The 21,007-nt window shown below is 44.5% G+C and overlaps 1 protein-coding gene across 1 annotated transcript in view; it reads right to left on the bottom strand.

Annotated features, from left to right (window-relative positions):
* LOC144167413 (uncharacterized) overlaps positions 1-21,007 on the bottom strand; it is a 34,378-nt gene that overhangs the window by 1,106 nt on the left and 12,265 nt on the right. Inside the window, exons 3-5 of the mRNA XM_077696683.1 lie at positions 17,353-17,415; positions 7,540-7,614; positions 3,904-3,957 (exon numbers count right to left, since the gene is read on the bottom strand). Coding sequence (XP_077552809.1) covers positions 3,904-3,957; positions 7,540-7,614; positions 17,353-17,415 — 192 coding nt within the window. The remainder of the gene's footprint in view (positions 1-3,903; positions 3,958-7,539; positions 7,615-17,352; positions 17,416-21,007) is intronic.

The raw sequence follows: 21,007 nt of genomic DNA, 5'->3' as shown, positions 1-21,007 counted from the left end.
TCGCACCGCGTGGTCCTCGAGCAGTGAGCTCACGGCTCGTGCTGTGAAGACAGGGCTTCGGTCCTGTTGCAGGATGAAGCACCCGTCCAGGACGTAGGGGAGCATACTTGTCGAAATGATGTTACAGTACTGGGAAGCATTGAATGGCCCAGAAATTCTGACGAGGGGTCCCAGGCTGTCCGTACTCATTGCGACCCATACGCTGACGGAGCACCTCCCACTGGAAAGGACGCTTTGGATGTAGCCGGGCTGGTATCTAAGTACCATCGGGCTAAATACAGAAATACATTCAGGAAAGATATCTGCGAGAAAAGATGTCTCCGATGATGTTCGGAGGGTATACTAGCTAAATGAATGAAAGGACATTTGCCGTGTTTAATATTTTACATCGATTGAAATTACTGGCACATTGTTTTAGCGGGAGGCTGCACCCCCCCTGCTACGTAGGAGAACAGTATCCTGTATAAAACTATGCATCAATTTCATCCTCTTTCCACATCGGGAATTACAAAAGCCCCGTTAGCCGATGCGGGTTACCTGAAGTGTTTCGTAAAAAAACAGCGACAAGAAACACTTAACAAACGGTGCCTATAAAACTGCGAATAAAACGTTTCAAATGAATTCAGCTGAATAAAATTTACAGGGACATTGTATATCGGTTGCTCCAAAATATCGTTATTAACAGATAGTTATGCATTGCTAAACTTAACAATTGCGCTTAGCGTTGCACTCGGTACCCCCGAAGGAGTACTCAGAAATTCTCACATTAAACCGTGCTCCCGATTTGACCTCTTACACTGTAGTTGTTTATATATCATCTAGAATGCACATTACCAGCTACGTTTCACAGTTTAGTTTCGTATCTGCAGTTCATCGGACGCCAAACACGCCGCTGTTGATCCCAGCGAGTGGAGAAAGTCGATTCGTCTGTGATATAACTTCCTTCCAGTCGTCCGTTGTCTACCGCTCCACTGCCCGGGCGAACTCCAGCCTTTCCATCCTCTGGCGGTCCGTCACGCGTGGTTTCTGCGCTGCTACGCAACTCCCGAGTCCCGCCTCCTTCAGTCGTCTTCGAATTGTCTCGCAAGAGACATTCAATGACAGCTCCTGTCGAATTTCTTTTGCAGACAGGGGGGGATCTGAAACAGCGGCTGCGACAATCAGTAGTTACTGCTCCTCACTGGTGACTTTAGGCCGCCCGGTGCGCTCTGCGTCAATGAGTCTTCCCTGATTATCGCGGTAAGCTTGAACAACGCGGCTTTCAGAGACCTCCCGGTGAGTTGGCAATTTTCCCACTGAGTAGTCCCTTCGATGAAAAGTCGCACAATGTGCCTCCGTTGCTCGATGGGGACGCGGGAAGGCATTCTTCACGAATATGGCCATGCAGGACGAGTTACGGGCTTTATACGCTTCATAGCTATCACTGTCCAATGCGTGACATGGAAGGAAACGCCTCATTGCTTTTCGATAGCAATTCACCCACACCGACAGCTGTGTATTTCGGTCTATTTTTCCGAAGCGAATAAACTCTTTCCTTCCTACTTTCTTCCCTCCTCCTATGTTTAAACCGCCTCTCATATGCCGCACGGGAAAAACTCGAAATTAAAAAAAAAACATCGCTGTTTTTAGTGCTATCAACTGTGTGTTTGTCGCATAACGACCAGCACTGGTTCCATCATGTGTGAATCTTTATCGCAGCCTTTCTTCAACGCCAGTTTGCGTTTCAGTCAATAAAATGATAAAAAGAGCGCCGAACGAACATTCTCAGATGAACGCACAGTTACGCGGCATCAGCGCATCCATGGCGCACGCTGCCGGCTGGTGACATGCATAACGCCCGGTCGGTAGGCGCGCCGCGAAAGGCGCCGCCGCGTGCCGCATTGGAGAGGATCAAAGTGTTGCAGCCGAAATCAAGAAAACTGACATGCACAAACTATAGGGAGGGACACGCATGTGCCCTCCGCCATCTCGACAGCAGGCGCTTGGCCGGAAGGTGTGGCGCCGATAGTTTTCCCGCACCGCTCGCTTGGTCCGGTTTATTCTGTGACCGCCTGTACAATAAACTTTACCAACAGCGGGAAAACACGGCCTGCTTGGTATACTGCCGATGTCGTGTAAAAATGCTTGTCCACATTTTTTTCTGGAAACGGTGGGCTTCTACTTTTTTGGTAATACGTGTACTGTAAAGCTACAATGGTGTAATGTTTTTCGGTTGCAAAACCGAGCACCTCCACGAATAACACTACTTTGGGGCTATCGTATACCACCTCCTGGTAACAGGGGCATCGAAGGCCATCTACACATACCATCAGTCCTCGGTTAACAAGCCCGGGTAGGCCGAGTGGGCAACAAAGATGATGGGTTCTCATCTCTGAGTTGAAGGAAGCACACAACATACAGTTCCTATCCACCATGTTTGAAGCAAAGGGTAATGTAAAAATTCGTCTTGTCCACGTTAGCGCCACAGGAGTCTATGATAATATTTGAGTTATTCTAAGCAAGCAATAGCACCTCAGCTGTTATGTTTATCACAGGACTTTTCATCAGGCTTGAAATGTAGGACCAGATTCTTCGCGTATCCAATGCCTACATTAAACATTGTTTTTCTTGGCAAAAGTAGGATTTCCAGTGGGGCTAGCTGGTGTGCAGCATCGCCTTCCTTCTGCCGCAATAGAAACGGACTATACAAACGTATCATCGTAAGTAGCGCTAGAGACGGGACACAGAAGAGGAGACACACACGACGGCGCTAACTCGCAACTCACTTTATTAGGCGAAAACACAAATATATACCCAAAAAGAAAGAACACGTGCCCAGGTCAAACCCGAAAATGCAGTTTGATAAACACAAAGGTCATAGGATTACGATTCGAAAAAAACACACAAGATTACCAGGCACATAGTCAACAACCAACCAGCGAAACATCTAAGTTAATGCATTTGACAAGAACAGAAATTCTTGTCAAATGCATTAACTTAGATGTTTCGCTGGTTGGTTGTTGACTATATGCCGTGTAATCTTGTGTGTTTTTTCGAATCGTAATCCTATGACCTTTGTGTTTATCAAACTGCATTTTCGGGTTTGACCTGGGCACGTGTTCTTTCTTTTTGGGTATATATTTGTGTTTTCGACTAATAAAGTCAGTTGCGAGTTAGCGCCGTCGTGTGTGTCTCCTCTTCTGTGTCCCGTCTCTAGCGCTACTTACGATGAATCAAAACCAACTAGCCGAACTGTCAATATTATTGTTATAAAAACGTATGTAAGAATATAAGTATAACTGGGTATATATTTCTCGAGTCAACATGCGTTTGTATAGAGTGCGTCAGAAGAGTGCAAACACGATCCTGACATTATCAACTTCAGTAAGCCGAACCTGTGGATCTCGTTTCTAACGAATCATAAAGGAGGTCTACGAATACAAAAGCCAAGGTGTTTCGACAAGTTTAAAACCCGAAAGGTGGCCTTAGTAGGTTGTTTCTGCAGTAAACTCCCGTTTTTTGTGTTTCTCTGCATTACAAAAATCCCCACGTCTAACAAATTTGGTTGAGTGTTAGCCCAAACAATAAATAATGCGCAGTAAAAATCTCTATTTCTAAGCAGATACTCTTGACTGATGTTCATCCTTTATATATCTCGAGCAATCATTTCACTAAAAACTTTGCCACTCGTGCCTCTCCTAGAACACTTCAAAATTTTCTCCCCATTTCGTCTAATCTTGAGCACTATAAGACCAGTGGTGATGAAACTTCCAATGCCGGAATCATCGCATGATTTACATTTCACCAAAACTGTCCCATCATCACAGTTGCGCGTAATTGCGTTTTTGATATTTTTTGAAATAGGGATTCCTTTCTCAAACAATTGAATGACTTGCGACCAGAAAGTCATTAACAAGTACTCACCCTGTATGCTGTAGAGGCTGCAGTGTGGTTGTACTTGTACTTTTGTAGCCAATACTGAAAAACAGGGGAAAGAAAGCGATTAAGCTTCCCATTGCCATATGTTCCGGATATACGAACTAAATTCTAGCAGCCAACTTGTAAGCGAAAACAGAAAGCCTATATAAATGCTCTAAGTTGTTTGCACTTATCTGACGGTATTAGCGAGTAACTCATTGTTCGTGCTTTTTCAATGTACCTGCAAGTAAAAAAGGGTTGATCTACAAATTGATGCATATATTAATTCCTAAAAGAGACGTGTTACTTAAAATGCGGTTGAAAGAGTCTATCCGGACGTTGCTCTAATAAAAAATTCCAAATCGCCACACAAATAAAATTATACGTAACAGAAATATTGCGCATCACTAGAAGTATTATTTTCTTTAGTAGGCTTTGCCTCAATAAATAAGTTCCATGGTCAAGGAGACCAACGTAAATGACACCTTAGCGAATGCCAGAGTTAATGCGACACAACAAAGAATTACACGAGGTTACTCTAAAGCAAGATTCGAAATGTACCGACTATCTGCAGAGAGAGTGTTTTATGACTAGTAGATGCAGCAATGTTGTCAACAGATTATTTTAAATAAATTATGTATGCTGTTTTAGTCTAATGTGTATGCAAGAGTTTTTGCGTCCTCTAAAGTAGTACAAATACCGTAACATCCACATCTAAACCTTTGTTGAAGAGGAAAGAAGTATCGTGCAATGAAGTGCTATTGCCCCATTCACAACTCATCAGAAAATATGACCTTAACAAGAACGCGAGAGAATTGGACCATAGTTTAGAAATGAGTGTCTTCGCAAGGAGGAAGGGAAAGGCGACAGTAACATGCGAGCACTGTACCAAAAAAAAAAAAAAAACGGCCGCCATTGCAATCTGCGAAAGTGGATGTCCAGCGAAGCTTTCGTAAACCACTGCACATGCTAATCTGGGGGAGTATGAAATGTTCCTTCTGCTCCCGGCGGGCATGTCACTTGTGCTCGGCTTTTCTCGCGGCAGAGCCTGACGCGTGTGCGCGCTGTCGAATGAAATGACGTCAACCCCCCTTCCCGCAATAAAATGCAAACCCCGTCTTTGTCAGGAACAGATACGGGGGGGTCAATTGTTCACAGGCGCCTTGTAATCTGTCGTGCAGTTTCGATGCTTGTGTTGTGGTTTTATAAACAAATACTTAACTGTAGGCTGCGTTCCTCATTGCAGAGAAATATTGCGCTGGCTATCTCTGGCGGGAAAGCGGGATCTTGCTAGCCTAACGCATACGCTCGGCGTGTTGGGCGAGACCTGCTCGAGGCTATTTGTTTACAACACGCAATTGCCCGACTAACGACAGGCTAGCATCTTAGCTGTAAGCACTACACTGAAAATGTGATGTGTATTTAAAAATTCCTGCAACATTTATTCTTGTTCACAACAAAACAAGCAAATAAATTAAACAAGGTACCTCCCTGCGTGGTGGTTGTGCTAAATGACCGAGCGGTAGGAATCCCACTAACAACGATATTTAAAACAACTAACTCACAAAGGTGGCCTTCCCAAGGATTTCAATGTTCAAAGGGGGAATGCACTGTTCCAAAACAGTAAAAAAAACTCCACGTGATTCCAAACCCATCTCGGCTACCAGTATCACGTGTGAAATGCCAGAGGGCTAAACGCCGCGAATTTTCTTGAACTTAATTCAATTTTTTGAAGTGCCGATGAGATTGCAGAAAACCTTCTTCGTCAGAAACCCAAATTGTATAAATCTAACCAAACGTAAATAGTATTCTTTGTCGCTCACGTATTATTGACTTCATTTCCATAAATCTTTCAAACGCGTTTGATTGCGTAATCACCGGCTGCTACTTTAGAAAACCAATGACCCGAACAGTGATTTGAAACTTCTATTTTGGCTGAAGTGTCTCTGTTTTTAACCGCTGTCAGTTTTTTAGCTTGCGCTAGGAATTCCCTCAAAGGAAAGTATATTTCTGCGTTCCAAGTGGTCCGTTTGGCGCCCCCGGTTTTTTTTCTTATCGGCATCGACTTCTGAGGTTCATGCGACACTTATGACATGAAATTATTTGCCCCTAATGTTGCCCACATTTGTAAAGCATGTACAGATAATGACCTACTAATCTTTCAACCACATCTTCATGAAACTGTCCTGCTGCGCAAATTATGGCTAATATTCTTAAGCCTAGCAAACCTAAGCTTTTTCTGCTAACTCAAAATAACCGCTAATTGCATGCTTATTATCCGAATTGTGCTGCTTTTGCAATCGTAATGACTTATCAATATCGGGGTGTAGACAATCCTACCGACCTCTCTTGTTCTGTGCATATCGCGTACGAAATTACTCTAATCGCAGGTTCGAGTGCGTACTTCAATATTTTACTCTCTGAACCACGATCCTAAACCTAAGTTTTTACGAAACACCTAGTCACCCAAATTCGAATATGCTACATCGTTCTGATCTCTAACAAAAGTCTAATACACTAAATTGCAATAGGTAAAACCGAACTTAAATCGGTAGAACGCCTTCCTTGTTTCGTACATTTCCAACCACAAAAGACTTCTAGGGTAACTATTTACAGTTTGCATTTACTGACCTTATACACTTCTCAATATAACTAGACTGCTGGCCTAACTCTTATGAACTTTAGGCTCGACTTTCTATCCTTAAAGTCAAGTAAAAAATACCTACGTTCGTCTACTGCTCAAGCCTTCTATGACAGCCGGCTACGCGATAAACTTCTGTCTTTTTGGTATGCTTCAGCTCTCATAAATCATCGCCGTAGCGTGATTTTCCCACCCCCAAGTGCTGCATTCAGGGTGGGATATCTATCCTTGAGGGCTTGTACGCCTCAAGAATGGAATATACTTCCTCTTTCGATAATAACATCTACCGATACCCAGTTTTTAAAAACGACACTGCGTAACATCGGATAACTACAAGAATCCGTACGACTTTTTTTTTGTAATTTTCTGGTCTTTTCTTGTGGTCTTGTTTTTCTTAACTGTTTTGTATGATGATAGCATAAATTTGGATCCCAGTCTTCGTTAATGATTTTGGCTGTGAGGGCACATGAGTAAATAAACCAAGGTAGGTTATTTTCTCTTGAAATAGGCTTGTCGAAACATTCAGTTATCATTGTGCTCAATAAACCAGGAATGACTTGAACAGCCGTTGAAAAATATTAATCTACCATTAAAACCACCCAACGAGATTGCTCCGTGTAAAAGGCGTTGATCCCCGGATCATGGCTCAGGAGATCAATGCTGCATGGCTCCAGCGGCTGCTTTTCTGGCGGTGGCGAAAAGTGAGTCACCCTGTATGCAAACATTTCTGTGCGCGTTATACGCCTCAAGGTAGTCACAAATGTCCTGAGCCCTTAAAACAGCGCACCTTGATAGCGCGTGTGCAGATTCGGCACGTGAAATCACAGAAACAGTCAATGGGCCAGCTACACATTTCACATGCAATCGTAACGCCGAACACTTGTAGTATAGGTAATACATGCTGTCATAGTTTTCACAACCATGGATATAGCACATTACTTCCTTTCCTAATTTCGTCAAATGAATCTTTGCTTCACATTAAAAAATATCAAGGTACCTACCGGCTTATACGTGAGACCAGCATTTGCCAGTTTGTCCGCGCAGTCAAACACAAATTTAATCTTGTCTTTGCGATTCTTGGGGACAAAAGAAGAACATTTTTAAAATTTTTTTTTCAGAAAAGGGGAAGGTTTCAGGAATACTCCATGAGTAGAATTCCTTCATAGTTTTAGGCTTCATTAGCAGCGACATCCTCGTGTGGAAAATGTGCTAAGCAAAGTGTACAAATATCGAGATAGGCGACTGCAAGAGAAAGAATAAACATGAGCATTACGTGGCATATTGAGCATGTTTTACCCAGTAGGGACCAAGCCACTGCGGCGACAGCCAGCATGCTTTTTGGTTTTTTCGATTCATTATTTCATTCAAAAGTGATGCTTTCTGATTATAATAACAGCAACATTCTCCCTACACGTTTAATAGGCGGCTCTGATTAATATTGAGTGCGTTTTTGGACGCGTAAATTTTCCATTGCGGAGGCACTTGAATATCGCAGGAAAATTGTTAAAATGTAACCAAAGTCATTTCATGTGAAGGAAAATTTGGCATCAACCTCAATGCAGCCAAAACGGCAGTGGTGGTACCAGGTTTCGATTCTGGACCAGGACAAATTTTTCTTCAAGTGCGAATTTTCTTAGAAACCTGTATAGCTTGCCTTTGTGGCCGTTTGGCTGCATTGAGGTGGATGTCAAATTTTTCTTCACAGAAAGTTACTCCGCCTTGGCGATTTCCCCTAAATCTAGTAGATTAACACCTGTCCTTCACTTCGAGTTGCAGATCAATTATCCTGCACACGTGGGACCGCTCGACCCGGAGGGGTGGATCCGTAACCGGACCGAGGAGGCTGACCGCGCAGCGCGAGGACTTACGTACCGCGCGACGCACACCAGCCAACACTCGGACCGCAATCGGAACAGCCAACTGCGAGCAGAAGAGAGCGAACCAGTACCACTGGAGACGTACGGAGACATCCTGAGATGGTACCGCCACAACAGGCAGCGACTCCCTGCCCCACACCCGCAACTAACGCGCCGCGAAGGCGTGCTATACCGCCAGCTACAGACGGACTCAATCCTGACACCCGTGCTCGCCAGATACATCTGCCCAACGCTATACAACACCGACCGTTGCATCATCTGCAAGACTGCCCCCGCTACGACAGCAGACATCCTCAACGATTGCACTCACCTACAAACACATCCTGAAGCACAAGAATTGCCACCAAAAGTGCGTGAAGCCATCACCTCCTCAGACTACAACACACAACTCCAGGCCGTCCGGCAGGTGGAGGAAGCCCTGACCCGACAGCGGGAAGGGCCTGCGGTGGCGCAAACCATTACGGGCTCGACCCGCCCGGGATCGGGGCCGACCCCCACGGCCTAAGTCACTCTGCCGGACACGCAATAAAGTTTCTCTCTCTCTCTCTCTCTCGCTCTCGCGCTACAAACGACTACCGTCCTGGTTAGCTCAGTTGGCAGAGCGACTGCTCCAGTCAGCGGTAGTACCGGATTGGAAGCCTGGACCAGGACAAACTTTTCTTTAACTGCGAAGTCTCTGAGAAAGCTGTATAGTTTTCCTTTGTAGCCGTTGGCTGCATTGAGGTGGATTTCAAATTTTCCTTCGAAGAAACACACTCCACCTGGGGGATTTCCTCTAAATCTGGTCGATCAAAATTATTACATGATCCCTTCTGACAAAACATGTTGAGAAAAGACGCTACATTGCCAATATTTAGACTGTCAGGTTCACTGGGACTTGTGTGGATTTCGATGTTTGAGTTGCTCTTTTGCGTGCAGAGAACTTCAGGGGCCAGGTTTGTCGTCGTAGCTTGCCCGCTGTGACGCTATCTAGCCACCGTAGTCATGCGTCGTAACGCACTCAAACAGAGGCCCGCGACGTCACACACAGACAGACAGGCTTCGGAAAAATTCGCGCTTGTCCCTCGATTCATCTGTCCGGCCACAATTCGAGAATACTTCAAGGATATTATATATATATATATATATATATATATATATATATATATATATATATATATATATATATATATATATATATATATATGCACTATAATAATTCGAAACTCCTGGAGCCACTGTAACTAGTCATACACTTCCACATGGTTTAGCACATGAAAAACTGCAGGTACATTTGAGGCAAAACATATTATCTTAACCGTAGTCCCCGTGTCTATTTGGTCAGGAATGCCCGTTCGGTTGGTTTTTACGAGTAACAGAAAAAGCGGCCGTGGAAGAAAAAAAATGGACGCGTTCGAAATGGCGCCGAAAGGCAGCGCGTGCGAGATGATAGCAAGTCTTAAAGGAACCGCACTGCCACTCTTGCTGTTCCAGGCAGCACAAAAAAAAAAGGACAAAGAAAGGGATAAGCGCTGTCCCAAAAAAAGCCGTGCCAGCACTGCGCAGGTGGGAAGATTGAGGTCATTCAAAAAAAGGCGTCTGTTAAATTTATCGAGAGAACAGTAAGACAGCGATGGGGAAAGCATCAAGGGTGGTAGCAAAAAATGGAGAATGGCACCACAGCCCTTATGGCGAAGGATTGCTCTGCACTTCCGGCAACGTTTACGTTGGATGGAACTCCTTCCGGTTTTTACTATACGTGCAGCCAAGGCCAAGAGTGCAACACTTTAACGATAGGCAACTTTGCGAACCGTGGTTGATAACCCCAGGAACCATAGCAGTATTCTCATCCTTGTTATTCTTAACAAGAAAGAAGGCCGAACGAATATTAAAATAAGTAAACTCGGCAGTTCACACAAAGGTCATAATTTTTATAGCGACAACACGAATGAATTTGTAATTATATTAAAGTAAATTATATAAGTCTTGGGCTGATAATTTTGAAATATAAATTATGCCTATTTCAGGCACCCATTTTCTCAGTGTAACTGTAGGTGCACAACGCTATCTAAATATATTTTAGCCAGAGCAAATTGTGGTAAAGTGCACAGATAGTATACGAAACCTACGCTTTTTTTATATTTCTATAACTACATCCTTCATTATAGGGTTTTTTGATCGAAACCTGAAAGCTCCACATGCCATTTGAGTGAGGCACAGGTAACACTAGCTACTTCCCTTCCACACAGGTGTTCAACTTTTTCTCAAGACTCGTTCCAAGAGAAATTTCATAAAAATCGGCAGGTATAATCTTTTTCTTTTCAATATTACTATCAGAAATAACAATTACCCAGGCATTTAAAAATAAAATAAAGTTACTTTCTATCTCGTATAGACTGCTCTGGTTAGAGGAACGGCTTAGTCCTGTTTCGATGTAATATCATACGCTCTTGGCCGACGGGCTGAGAGTAAAACACTGCATCCTAAAATATGACAAGTACGAAACATGTAATCCCAATAGCGAAGTCGTGTTTTGTAATAGCATTTATGCTGATATGCAAACACAAGGAGACTGAGCGTTGTTTAGGGTAATCGTTTGTAGGGTTGTTTAGGGTTTTTGTATGTCTATGCAGGCTTTGGAGGCTAGGTAATCTCGACGGAGTTAAAAATTCCCTATCAAAATAGCGAGTGTGGGCATCTTGGTGATGTATTGAAATCTATTTCCTTTGAAGCGGGTGGAGCACAATATTCGAAAAAAAAAACATTTCGGCATTGGTACTGGCTTTGAACGCGATTCCTCATCCACCATAGTGCGAACGGGTTCTGAAGACGATGCTTCGTCCGTAGGGAGGTCTGCCTGCAGTTCAAAGTCCGCCGTTGAAATGTTGTTACTGGCACCGCTGACTGTCTGCTCTCCACGTGGGTGATTTACAAGGTTGAAAAGCCAGGTCCTCTTTACTGTTGCCCAACTGAGCTAGAGCTAGTGCGGCTGGAACCCCTTACATTTCAACAAAACCTGTTTCAAGGAGTTCTCTTTCACCAGCCATACGGATCACTTCCCATTCTGTTTCGCATTTCGCCGATCGCATAGCGGTTGCCACTGCTCAAGAGCGTAACTTGATCTCCAGCGCCTTCCGCGAATGTTGTCACAGAACCCCCTTTTTGGGGGTAATCGACTCGTTGGGCCCATAGTCCGTTAAAAGTGCCGGTGTGGTCCGTCCTCACTGCTACCAGATGCAGTCATCGCCACGCAGAAACGTCTTGGCAGAGCCACACCGTCATGCGTTGAAACGTTGCCAGCAAAACCGCTGAGACATGCTTGGCCTAAACTCGTGTTCTTCCATGTAGCAAAGACAACGCACAATTGGGCAATTTCGTTTGTTCGTCTTGGTAAGCCCTCCGTATGAAGTATTTGCGTTGACCTTTTTTGGTTCGCAGGGGCTTTGGTTTCGGCAAGGGGTTTATAATGGGCAGTAAAGGGTTTACAGTTAAACCTGGATGTAACGAACCTGTATGTAACGAATTCCTGGATGTAACGAAGTTTTTCAATTCCCCGTTGCCACTCCCATTGAAGCCCATGTGTTTGCCACCTCTATGGAACGAAACGTCGGGGCGGCGAACCTTAATGTAACGAAGTCGCCGAGCTGATCAGTCATTGTTTGTTGCACTTTTCCTCAAAAATCGACGGGGGAAATAAACGAAGTGAGCGGATACTAGCACTACAGTCAGGAGTGAGCAGCAATGAAAACGTCTGGAATCGCCTAAGCACGAAATTGGTCATGATTGTGATTACGATGAACGGAGGGGTTAGCACCATCCCGTGGCTAACGTAGCAGTCACTTCTGATGTTGCTTGTGTAGCGTGACACCACTCCAGCTAGCAAGACTAACTACCCTTCACGTTTTTTTTTTTTTTTTTTTGCCCGCACCGCAAATTACCGTGCGTTTCCATGTACGTGTACTCGCGCGTCCCTACTTCTATAAAACGAAAAGTTGTGTATTTTCAAGAAAAGCGCGCATTTGTGAATGTCGCCTATGCTGGCGAGAAAGAAGAATGTTGCCGCCTGGTATAGTATCCCAGCTGGCACCCTCTCAACAATCTTCAGTGCGGTAAAGAGCACCAAGTTCGCAAAAAGGCACCATTTCAACATAACTATGGTTCTTGTAACGCGTTAAAGCGCCGAAAAGAGTCAAAAGGCAAAAGTTATACTTAAGTTACGTTCGTTAATAAGGGGGCATGTGTCCTTGTTGTTTTTTTTTATTTTTTGGATCGCCGTGTTGTGCCTAAGCTCGTGCGAAAGCAGGAGGCGCAACTCGCGCAGTTTTTCTCTGTGAAAGAAATCCATGAACGGTGGGTTAACCTTCTCTGATGTCTAGCATTTTGGCTTAGCTTCTGCTTCATATACCGCGAGCCTTAACTCGAAACCTGCATGTAACAAAAACCTGGATGTAACAAAAAATTGCGAAGTTTTGTCAACTTCGTTGCATCCAGGTTTAACTGTAGTATTATTTCCGCTTGGATACACCTTCTAAAGTGATTAATACGTACGTGGATGTATTTTCGGCTACTCACGAAGTAGGCGCATGTCACACCACGAAGCCTTTTGCAATACCCATCCTTAAGCAAACATAACAAAGTTTCGAAGATTTGCCATGAAGTTATTCCCGTTCAGAAGACGAATAAATAACTGAATGAATGAATCAATGAATGAACGAATGAATGAATGAATGAACGAATGGATGATAAAATGGCAAGAAATAATCATGTACATGTGATTTGCATAAATGAATGAATGAATCAATGAATGAAACACGGAAAGTACGTAACATAGTGCAGGACCCCCTTGTCAACCTTGTTCCGCTGGCTACTTAATTCTTAGGGGCAGACGTGGTACAGGCAAAATGCATTGCACGCTACTTACATAGTGCCCGACCCCAACATTTTTTATGTCTACCGCGAATGTAAATATTATCAGTACCCTGCTGGTAGTACATTGGTTACATTCACCGCATTTGTTGCGGTTCGACCAAAGCTTTGCCATGCAGAATTTAGCAACGGATATTTGTGTCGAGTGTGTGTCGTTGTGGAAACTTTGCAACAGACTCAAAACATTTGGTTCGTTGGAAGCTAACCATTCATTGGTTTGCTAGCGAAGCAGTTTGCTAACTACAAGAAATGGCCGCAGAAGAATATATTGTAAGCATCCATGAAACTGCGAAATCATAAAAGAAATCAGCTCGCTCATTTATCCTCTCAAAACCACGTTTTGTTATTTCAAACCATGCTCCTTACATGAAGAACCGAAAAAAAGCACGGAAACCAAGCCAGCCAGCTCACATAACATGTTCAGATAACATAGTGTTAATTAGCTTAAGAGAGCTGACATACGCAAGTATGATATGGAGAGGATGGACCATTCTGTAAAGAACAGAGGCAGCCTGAAAGCAGTGAAGAGGTGCCCAGGCATAGGGAAAAATCGTTTGTATGTACCTAAAGAAAAGCAAGGCAAGGTCATCACAAATAGGAATATAATAGAGTAGCAGGGGAGTTCGACAGAGATCTGTACAAGAGCCGGGCGTGGCATCCAGGATAATACTGAACGAGGAAGTGATTCAGTGGGTGTTGACATCTTGCTAGTAACTGCAGAAGTAAACAATGTTGTGAAAGAAATGAAAAGGCCAAATCACCTGGGGAGGATCAGATAACAGCGGACCTCTTAAAGGATGGTGGGCAAATTGTACTGAAAAAACTGGCCAACCTGTTTACGCAATGCCTAATGACCACGACTGTACCGACAACTTCAAAGAACACGAACGTCATACTAATCGATAAGAAAGGTCACATGAAGGACTTTACATATTAATGGCCGATCACCTCACTGTAAGCCGCTTACAAGTTGCTTACCAAGATAACCGCTAAGAGAATTTCCGCCACCTTACATTTCAGTCAATCTAAAGAACAAGCCGGGATTTGTAAAGCCTCTTCAACATTGTACTATATTCATACGATCAGCCAGGTGTTAGAGAAACGCGTGCAGTACACTCAACTCCTATATATAACCTTCATAGAATATGAGAAAGCATTTCACTCGGTGGAACCTCAGCAGTCCCGCAGGCATTGCGAAATCAGGGCCAAGACGAGCGTTACGTAAGGATACTAGAGGATATCTACAATGGGTCAACAGATACCATAATCCTTCATCAGGAGAGGAGTAAAGTACCTATCAGGAACAACGTCATACAAGCTGACGCAATATCTCCAATGTTATTCAAAGCATGATTACTGGAGGTATTCAGAACATTGGATTGGGAACAGGTGGGTGTAAAGGCTAATCAAGAATACCTCAGTGACAGTAACATCAGATTTACTGATGACGTTGCCTTGCTAAGTAACTCGGGGGGCGAATTGCAAAGCATGATTACCGCACTGGGCAAGCAGAAGAGAATTGTGGGCCTGCAAATGAATATGCCCAAAACTAAAATATTATTATAGCCTCTTTAAAGCCCAGCGGTTTGAGATAGGTGGCGTGGGAGTGGAAGTGGTAAGCGATTATATCTACTTAGGCCAAGAAGTTACCCACGATTCCAACCACGAGGCAGAAATAATTAGAAGAATAACAATGGGATGGATTGCATTCGGCAGATATTCTCAGACAATGACTGGTAGCCTACCATTGTCACTGAAGATGAAAGTGTATAACAACTGCATCTTTGCGGTACTCACTGACATGGCAGAAACTTAGAGGCTCACTAGCAGGGTTCAACTTAAATTGAGGCAGACCAGACGAGCACTGGCGCGCAAGATGATAGGTGTTATGTTTAGGTAAAGGAGGAGACCGTATTCGGTCAGGTAACAACATAATAATAGAAATTAAGAAGAAATTGGCGTGGCAGGGCATCTAATGCGAAGTAAAGATAACCGTTGGTCATTAAGGGCGACAGAGTGGATCCCTAGACAAGGCTAGCGTGCAAGGGGGCGGCAGAAAGGCAGGTGATATGAAGAATTTGGCGGGGACTTTATTCGCAATTAGCATAGGACCGGGTTAATTGGACATCAATGGGATGGGCTTTTGCCCTGCAGTGGGCGTAGACAGGCTGATGGTGATGACGATACCGGATAACGAGAAGACACCTATTGAGCAGCGTAACTAGCCCAACAAAGCAAAAATACAAGTGAAATAGAGGTATCTGGAGTAACACGACTGAAGAGCAAGAGGGCTAAGTGTACGATGCCACAGCCAGAAGTATTCTAACCCGTTCGCTCAATTAGGTATCATTGGCGCAATTTGGTAGCACAAAATGAACAATATTTGAGAAGGTATATTACTAATCAACAAAGGCTCTCAGACGTGTGGGTAGCGGCCGCTTTTTTTGGTGAGGGCGTAGTACTATAAATTAGGCAACCCAGGTTGATTTAGCGGATTGCTGGTCTAAGGTCTGTCTTATTACAACCACATGAGTAAATGTCAGTACCAATATACTTGGAATGTGGGGAAGTTCTTGTTTTCCCGTTATGGTTTCTTTTTGCTATGGGACATATGTTATTCAAAAGTAGCTTTTTATGCCCCACTGATGTTCTGGATGTGGTTACATAAAGAACTCCACGAAAACCAACTTTACACAAATTATTTTACAAAACGAACCTTGTGATCAGCAAAACAGATCCTAAGCCTCAAGAAAAAACGCTTCCCGTGCTTGGAATCGAGCCTGGGTCTCTCGCGGTATGATGCCGATATCTAACCGGTTGCGCATTTCCGACACGGACGAAACAGTTTGCAAATTTGATAATGACTTTGACTTAGATTTCATGGGAGCAAGCTTCGCATTTGAGCCATGTTTTTAAGTTCACATCACTTTAGGCGCTCGCCTTGTCGTCCTAGCTGGCTCGCTGGAACCAAGCATATCGCCACGGCGTTAAGGTGTAGTCTGTCATGGTCCCTTCGCTGCGGCGTAACCCAGAGGCTTCGAAAGCCAAGCGGCGATGCCGGAATATAAGTAGCGTGAGCTAAGGTTCAGCTGGTTATTCTTAGCTTTCCTGGTTTTCTTGGATTGGCTGATTATGATGCTTACTGCTGCTTATCATCAAATCTAAATCCAGTACAGTCCAATTCAATCCAAGCGAAGCCAATCAAATCCTCGCGCTTGCGCAGCATGGCTCCCGAAGAGCTACGCGAAACTGGTCAACCTCGGTCAGTGTAACCAATGCAATCAAATTCAATCCAAGTAACGCTGTTCTTCGCGGCAACGCTGTTCTTCGCGGCGTACCCCAGAGGCTCCGAACGCCAAGCGGTTTATATAGCTATAAGCGTTCGAAACTCGTGAAACGCTGGCGCTTGTCATACATCTTCCCGTTGTTTAGCGCAAAGAAAATTATAGGTACATTTGAGGAAAAATAGACGTAAATAACTGGCCGAGCCTGCGTTCCTGTAGTTAAAGACGCCCGTTGAGTTGGTTTTTAGGATAGAAAACGCAAAATTTGGCAGTGCAATGCCGGCACGTGCGAGCAGAAAAGCACAAAAAGAACAGAATTCCCGCTAGCGCAGTTTCAGGCAGGGGGCGCGTGAACACTGCGAAAGCGGTATATTTGAATTGCGTGGTGTCGTAGCAGTAAGCGGATAACGGTGGTACAGCCCATTATGGTGAATCACTGCTCTGCACTTCCGACAGCTTTCACATTGATTAGAACGGTTTGCATTGTTTGTAAGAACGGGGCTTGGATGTCTGTCCTGTAGCGTGTACAACTAAACCTATACTTTAATATTGCTATCGTACCTTCAGAACAATGAAATTTACATGCTGTCGCGGCTGCCACATAATATTGCGGGAACGCTACAGCTTTTTTGACGAAAACTAATTTTTATTGTTATAATAAGGCTGGCTGCTGTGGTATTCTTTAGCGCAGGAGCACTACATTAAGCCCATGCAGGAGTGCCCTGGGAAAGACTTATCATCCACTCACCGTAGTTCTTTCCTCGGCAAGGATATAGCAAATTCTACAACCAACACAAAAGCGATTGGACTCCTGCAAATATAAGAGAAAATGTAGAATTGAAGCCATTATTGCAACCATAATGCTATTTTGGAAAGGTTATGCAGAAGACGTTGCTTTAGAACCTGTATTTTAAACATAAATATAACAATAGTCCTTATGCTCGCAAATCATTTCGCGAAGTTACAATGGGTGGTCCTCACCCCTGTATTTCACTGAGAATTTAGATTTTTCATTAGCTATGTTCACAACTCTCATGCTCATTGTTCAGGAGAAATACTCGCCTCCTAGCATCCTTCTATTGGCGACCCTGTGTTTGTGCTCGCCCCCTGACGGCCGTCGTGATAATCGCGCCTATCAGCTCAGGTTGCAGACTTCTCCCTTGCTCAGCTGGCTTGTTTACCGTTGTAACTCCGTAGTTGCCGTAACATCGTTGAAATAAGACCCAAAGACAAAAAAGCGGTGTTATAAAAAGTTTTGTTACGCCCATTCTGTGTTTCGGTACGAAGGAAGCACAGCAGTCGACCCTTTTACCGCTTCCCACGAGAAGCAGACGACGCGGCTCGCAAGCCGTTGTGGGCACGAACCTGCAGATTGGAAAGAAGTGATCCCCACCATTCAAGTCTGCTCAGAGACTTCTCTAAAGACAACTGCTACCTTTTAGGTCAGTAGCCACTTGCTTTGTCAGCATAATAACGCGGGAGTGAATGCGTCGGGCATACTTTCTGTCGGCACGCTTCCCCCTTGCGCTCTGCTCGAAAATGTATGTGCCCTTTTCGGATACCTGTTAGGGGCTAAATATATCTGTTAAGTTCTCATTATGTCAAGATATAAGTTTGAATTGAAGTTTTGATTTAAATTAGCTTGGAGCATCGTTTTTGACCCCGTGCCTGAAGCACGCCGCAAATGCACATCTGCGCGGTCAACCTTTGCCCCGCAGGATGTACTTGACGCTCAAATCCGTGAATGGCAGAACTCCCGCACCTTTCACTGCTCCAAGCAGCGAGCGCACGACGTTATCTTATCAGCACACGCTGTGTCACCTTTCTGTTTACTTTTATCGCACGTGCGCTTCTAGTTCAGTCGTTTCCCAGAAGTTGGTTTTTGATGTTGAAAACGCTCGCAGTTAACTCAATAGGGCGACGTTGTACTTTGTATTAATTAGCGAACGTCGCTGGCGCGTGCAAATAAAAATAGTCACACTGAATGGTCAAAGCAGAAAATTACGAATTTTGGAGAAAAAATGTGCCGGCAATATAACGTGCCCCCGCTAATATTGAGCAACTTAAACCACAGCCCAGCTGCATAGAACCGGACGTCGCCAACAGCTGGCCAACGGCCTAGGCATTAGGCCGTGGCGTAAGATGTTCGCTTTAAAAGTTTACCTAGCACCTGTATGCTGAATGCTGTCGTTGGCATGACAAGATAATTTTTTCTGCAAACTGTTTAGAGAAATTTAATATAAATCAGGTTTTGGAAAACAGTACCTTTTCCAATACTGAGCTGATATGGGCAATGGTTTGCCTGTTGAAGTGCCATGTGTAAATACTAATCTGTAATGATATTCTGAACTGTGTTTTCAGGCTACGATTCAAAGAGGAAGGTACCAAAGAAAAAAGGGGTTCCAAGTCAGAACCTGAAAAATCAACCCACGATGCAATTAAAGCTGCCCGTCATGAACAGCTGGGCACAAAAGGCAGCTGAGGATGCAGCGGTCTACGATCCACCACAGTACGCAGAAGTTGGAAATGTTTATAAAGCTTTGGGCAGCTGTAACCGACCTCTAAAAGTGTACATAGTGCCCACTCTCTTTTACCTTTCTTGAAATCAGGGCAGCTAGACGTCTATGGCCGCTTCGTGCATCTCAGAGATTCTTGACACGCCAATGATCCCCAGTGCTGGCAGTAGTGCTGTTCACGTGACACAACACTGGTTATTTTCTGTGCCATTCTAACCAACATCATAATTGATGCCAATTAAGGATATTACCATTTTCTAGGAGGAAGGAGAGTTGGAGCAATTTTCGTCCAGCTTGTGTCACAAGTCAATCACCACACCCATTGCGAAGCATTGCTATAAGGCACCAAATGAGGGAGTACCTTTCCTGCGACTAACTCTTCGATAACTTCGAGCATACTTTTTGTTAAGGCTGGAATAATTCAGAGTGCAGAGCCAAGAAGGTAAATAAATTTAGGCAATAACACCATGGTTATATCACCAACAATTACATCCGTTGACATACTGTTGCAGGATTATGTTTCCCCGGAGACAAAATCTTATTCAGCAAACCCTAACGTTGCTGCTTTAAAATGTGAAAAAATCCCGAACACCACAATCTGCCATATCGAAATATGTGGGTATTATAATGGGCCCATGAACGTTCAGACGTCATAGTAAGACATTACCATTCTTTTGTAGTTTGCGTGTAGATGTCACGTGTGTGTCAGCATGAGTTTGAAGCAGCAATAGTGCGTATTTTGCATTGCTGTTTCAATTTACAGTGAAATGTACCGACACAATGAATTTTTATTCAGCCGCCTTTCCCTTAAAACGGACCAAGCATACACAAAAACATGCGCTGCTTTGAAATGTAATTATGAAAAGCTTGTGGGCGTAAAGTCACTTTTCCTGCTGAGAAGCAGAGGGCCCAAGATTCGAAACTCAAAATTTTTGAACTTCAAAGAGCACTTTTTTTAATGTTATCGGGAAAGTGTGACCCACAATCATACCTCGGCAAAACACGGTGCCACTCACTCACACTCACACAGAAAAATATATTTTTCCTTACGCATTTACTCACACTCACGCTCACCAGTCGCCCTCACAGCTCGCCGTCACGCTCATTACGTGCAATCGACCACTCGCACCCACTCGTACTCACGCTCACCACTCGCCATGACCACTCGCACTCACTTGCGCTCACTCTCACCGCTGGCCGTCTGCACTCACGCTCACCATTCACCGTCACCACTTATTCACTTGCGCTCGTTCTCACTAATCGATGTCACCCCTCACACGTGAGTGAGCGCAGCATTCCATCCATGGGAGATGAAACCGAACAGTATTAGCGCGTTACGGCGTCAGAAGGCCATCCAAATCATATTCCTAAATTAACACGCCTCCTGAGAACTAATTCTAGGGTGCGCCATAGCAGGAGCTCGGGGACGACATATTTCCGAAGCTAAAAGCCACCCCGCCATTAACAACCATCACAGCGAGCGGCTCCTGTGACGAATAGCCAACAGCGAGTACAAGCGCAATAGTTGCGCTGACCGCGGCAGGCCCCGTAAATGGCTCGAATAGTGTGAGTGCACGAGCGATTGGTCAGTGTGGCACACGGCACTTGGCACTCGCAGTCGCGAGTGCTGAGCTGGGCTCCCCGCGAGTTGCTCTCTCACTGGCGAGTGGTGAGTGGGGCTCGCCGTGAGTGGCGCTCGCACTCACGAGTGGTGAGCGGGTCTCACTGCACATGCGACTGAAACTCACTCGCACTCACACTCGCCTGTCCAAAACGATGGCGAGGCTCACTCGCCACTCACTCATGAGTGGTGAGGGGGGAAGGGGGGTGAGTGCAGTCGTGAGTGAGCCTGCCGACCTATGCCCTCAATATAATACTGGCAACACT

Source organism: Haemaphysalis longicornis, unplaced genomic scaffold (genome assembly GCF_048455015.1).
Source record: "Haemaphysalis longicornis isolate Haplotype H1 unplaced genomic scaffold, Haemaphysalis longicornis Haplotype H1 scaffold_2, whole genome shotgun sequence".
NCBI lineage: Eukaryota > Metazoa > Arthropoda > Arachnida > Ixodida > Ixodidae > Haemaphysalis > Haemaphysalis longicornis.
The sequence above is the reverse complement of the archived record's forward strand: the minus strand, read 5'-3'. Positions and strand labels throughout refer to the sequence as shown.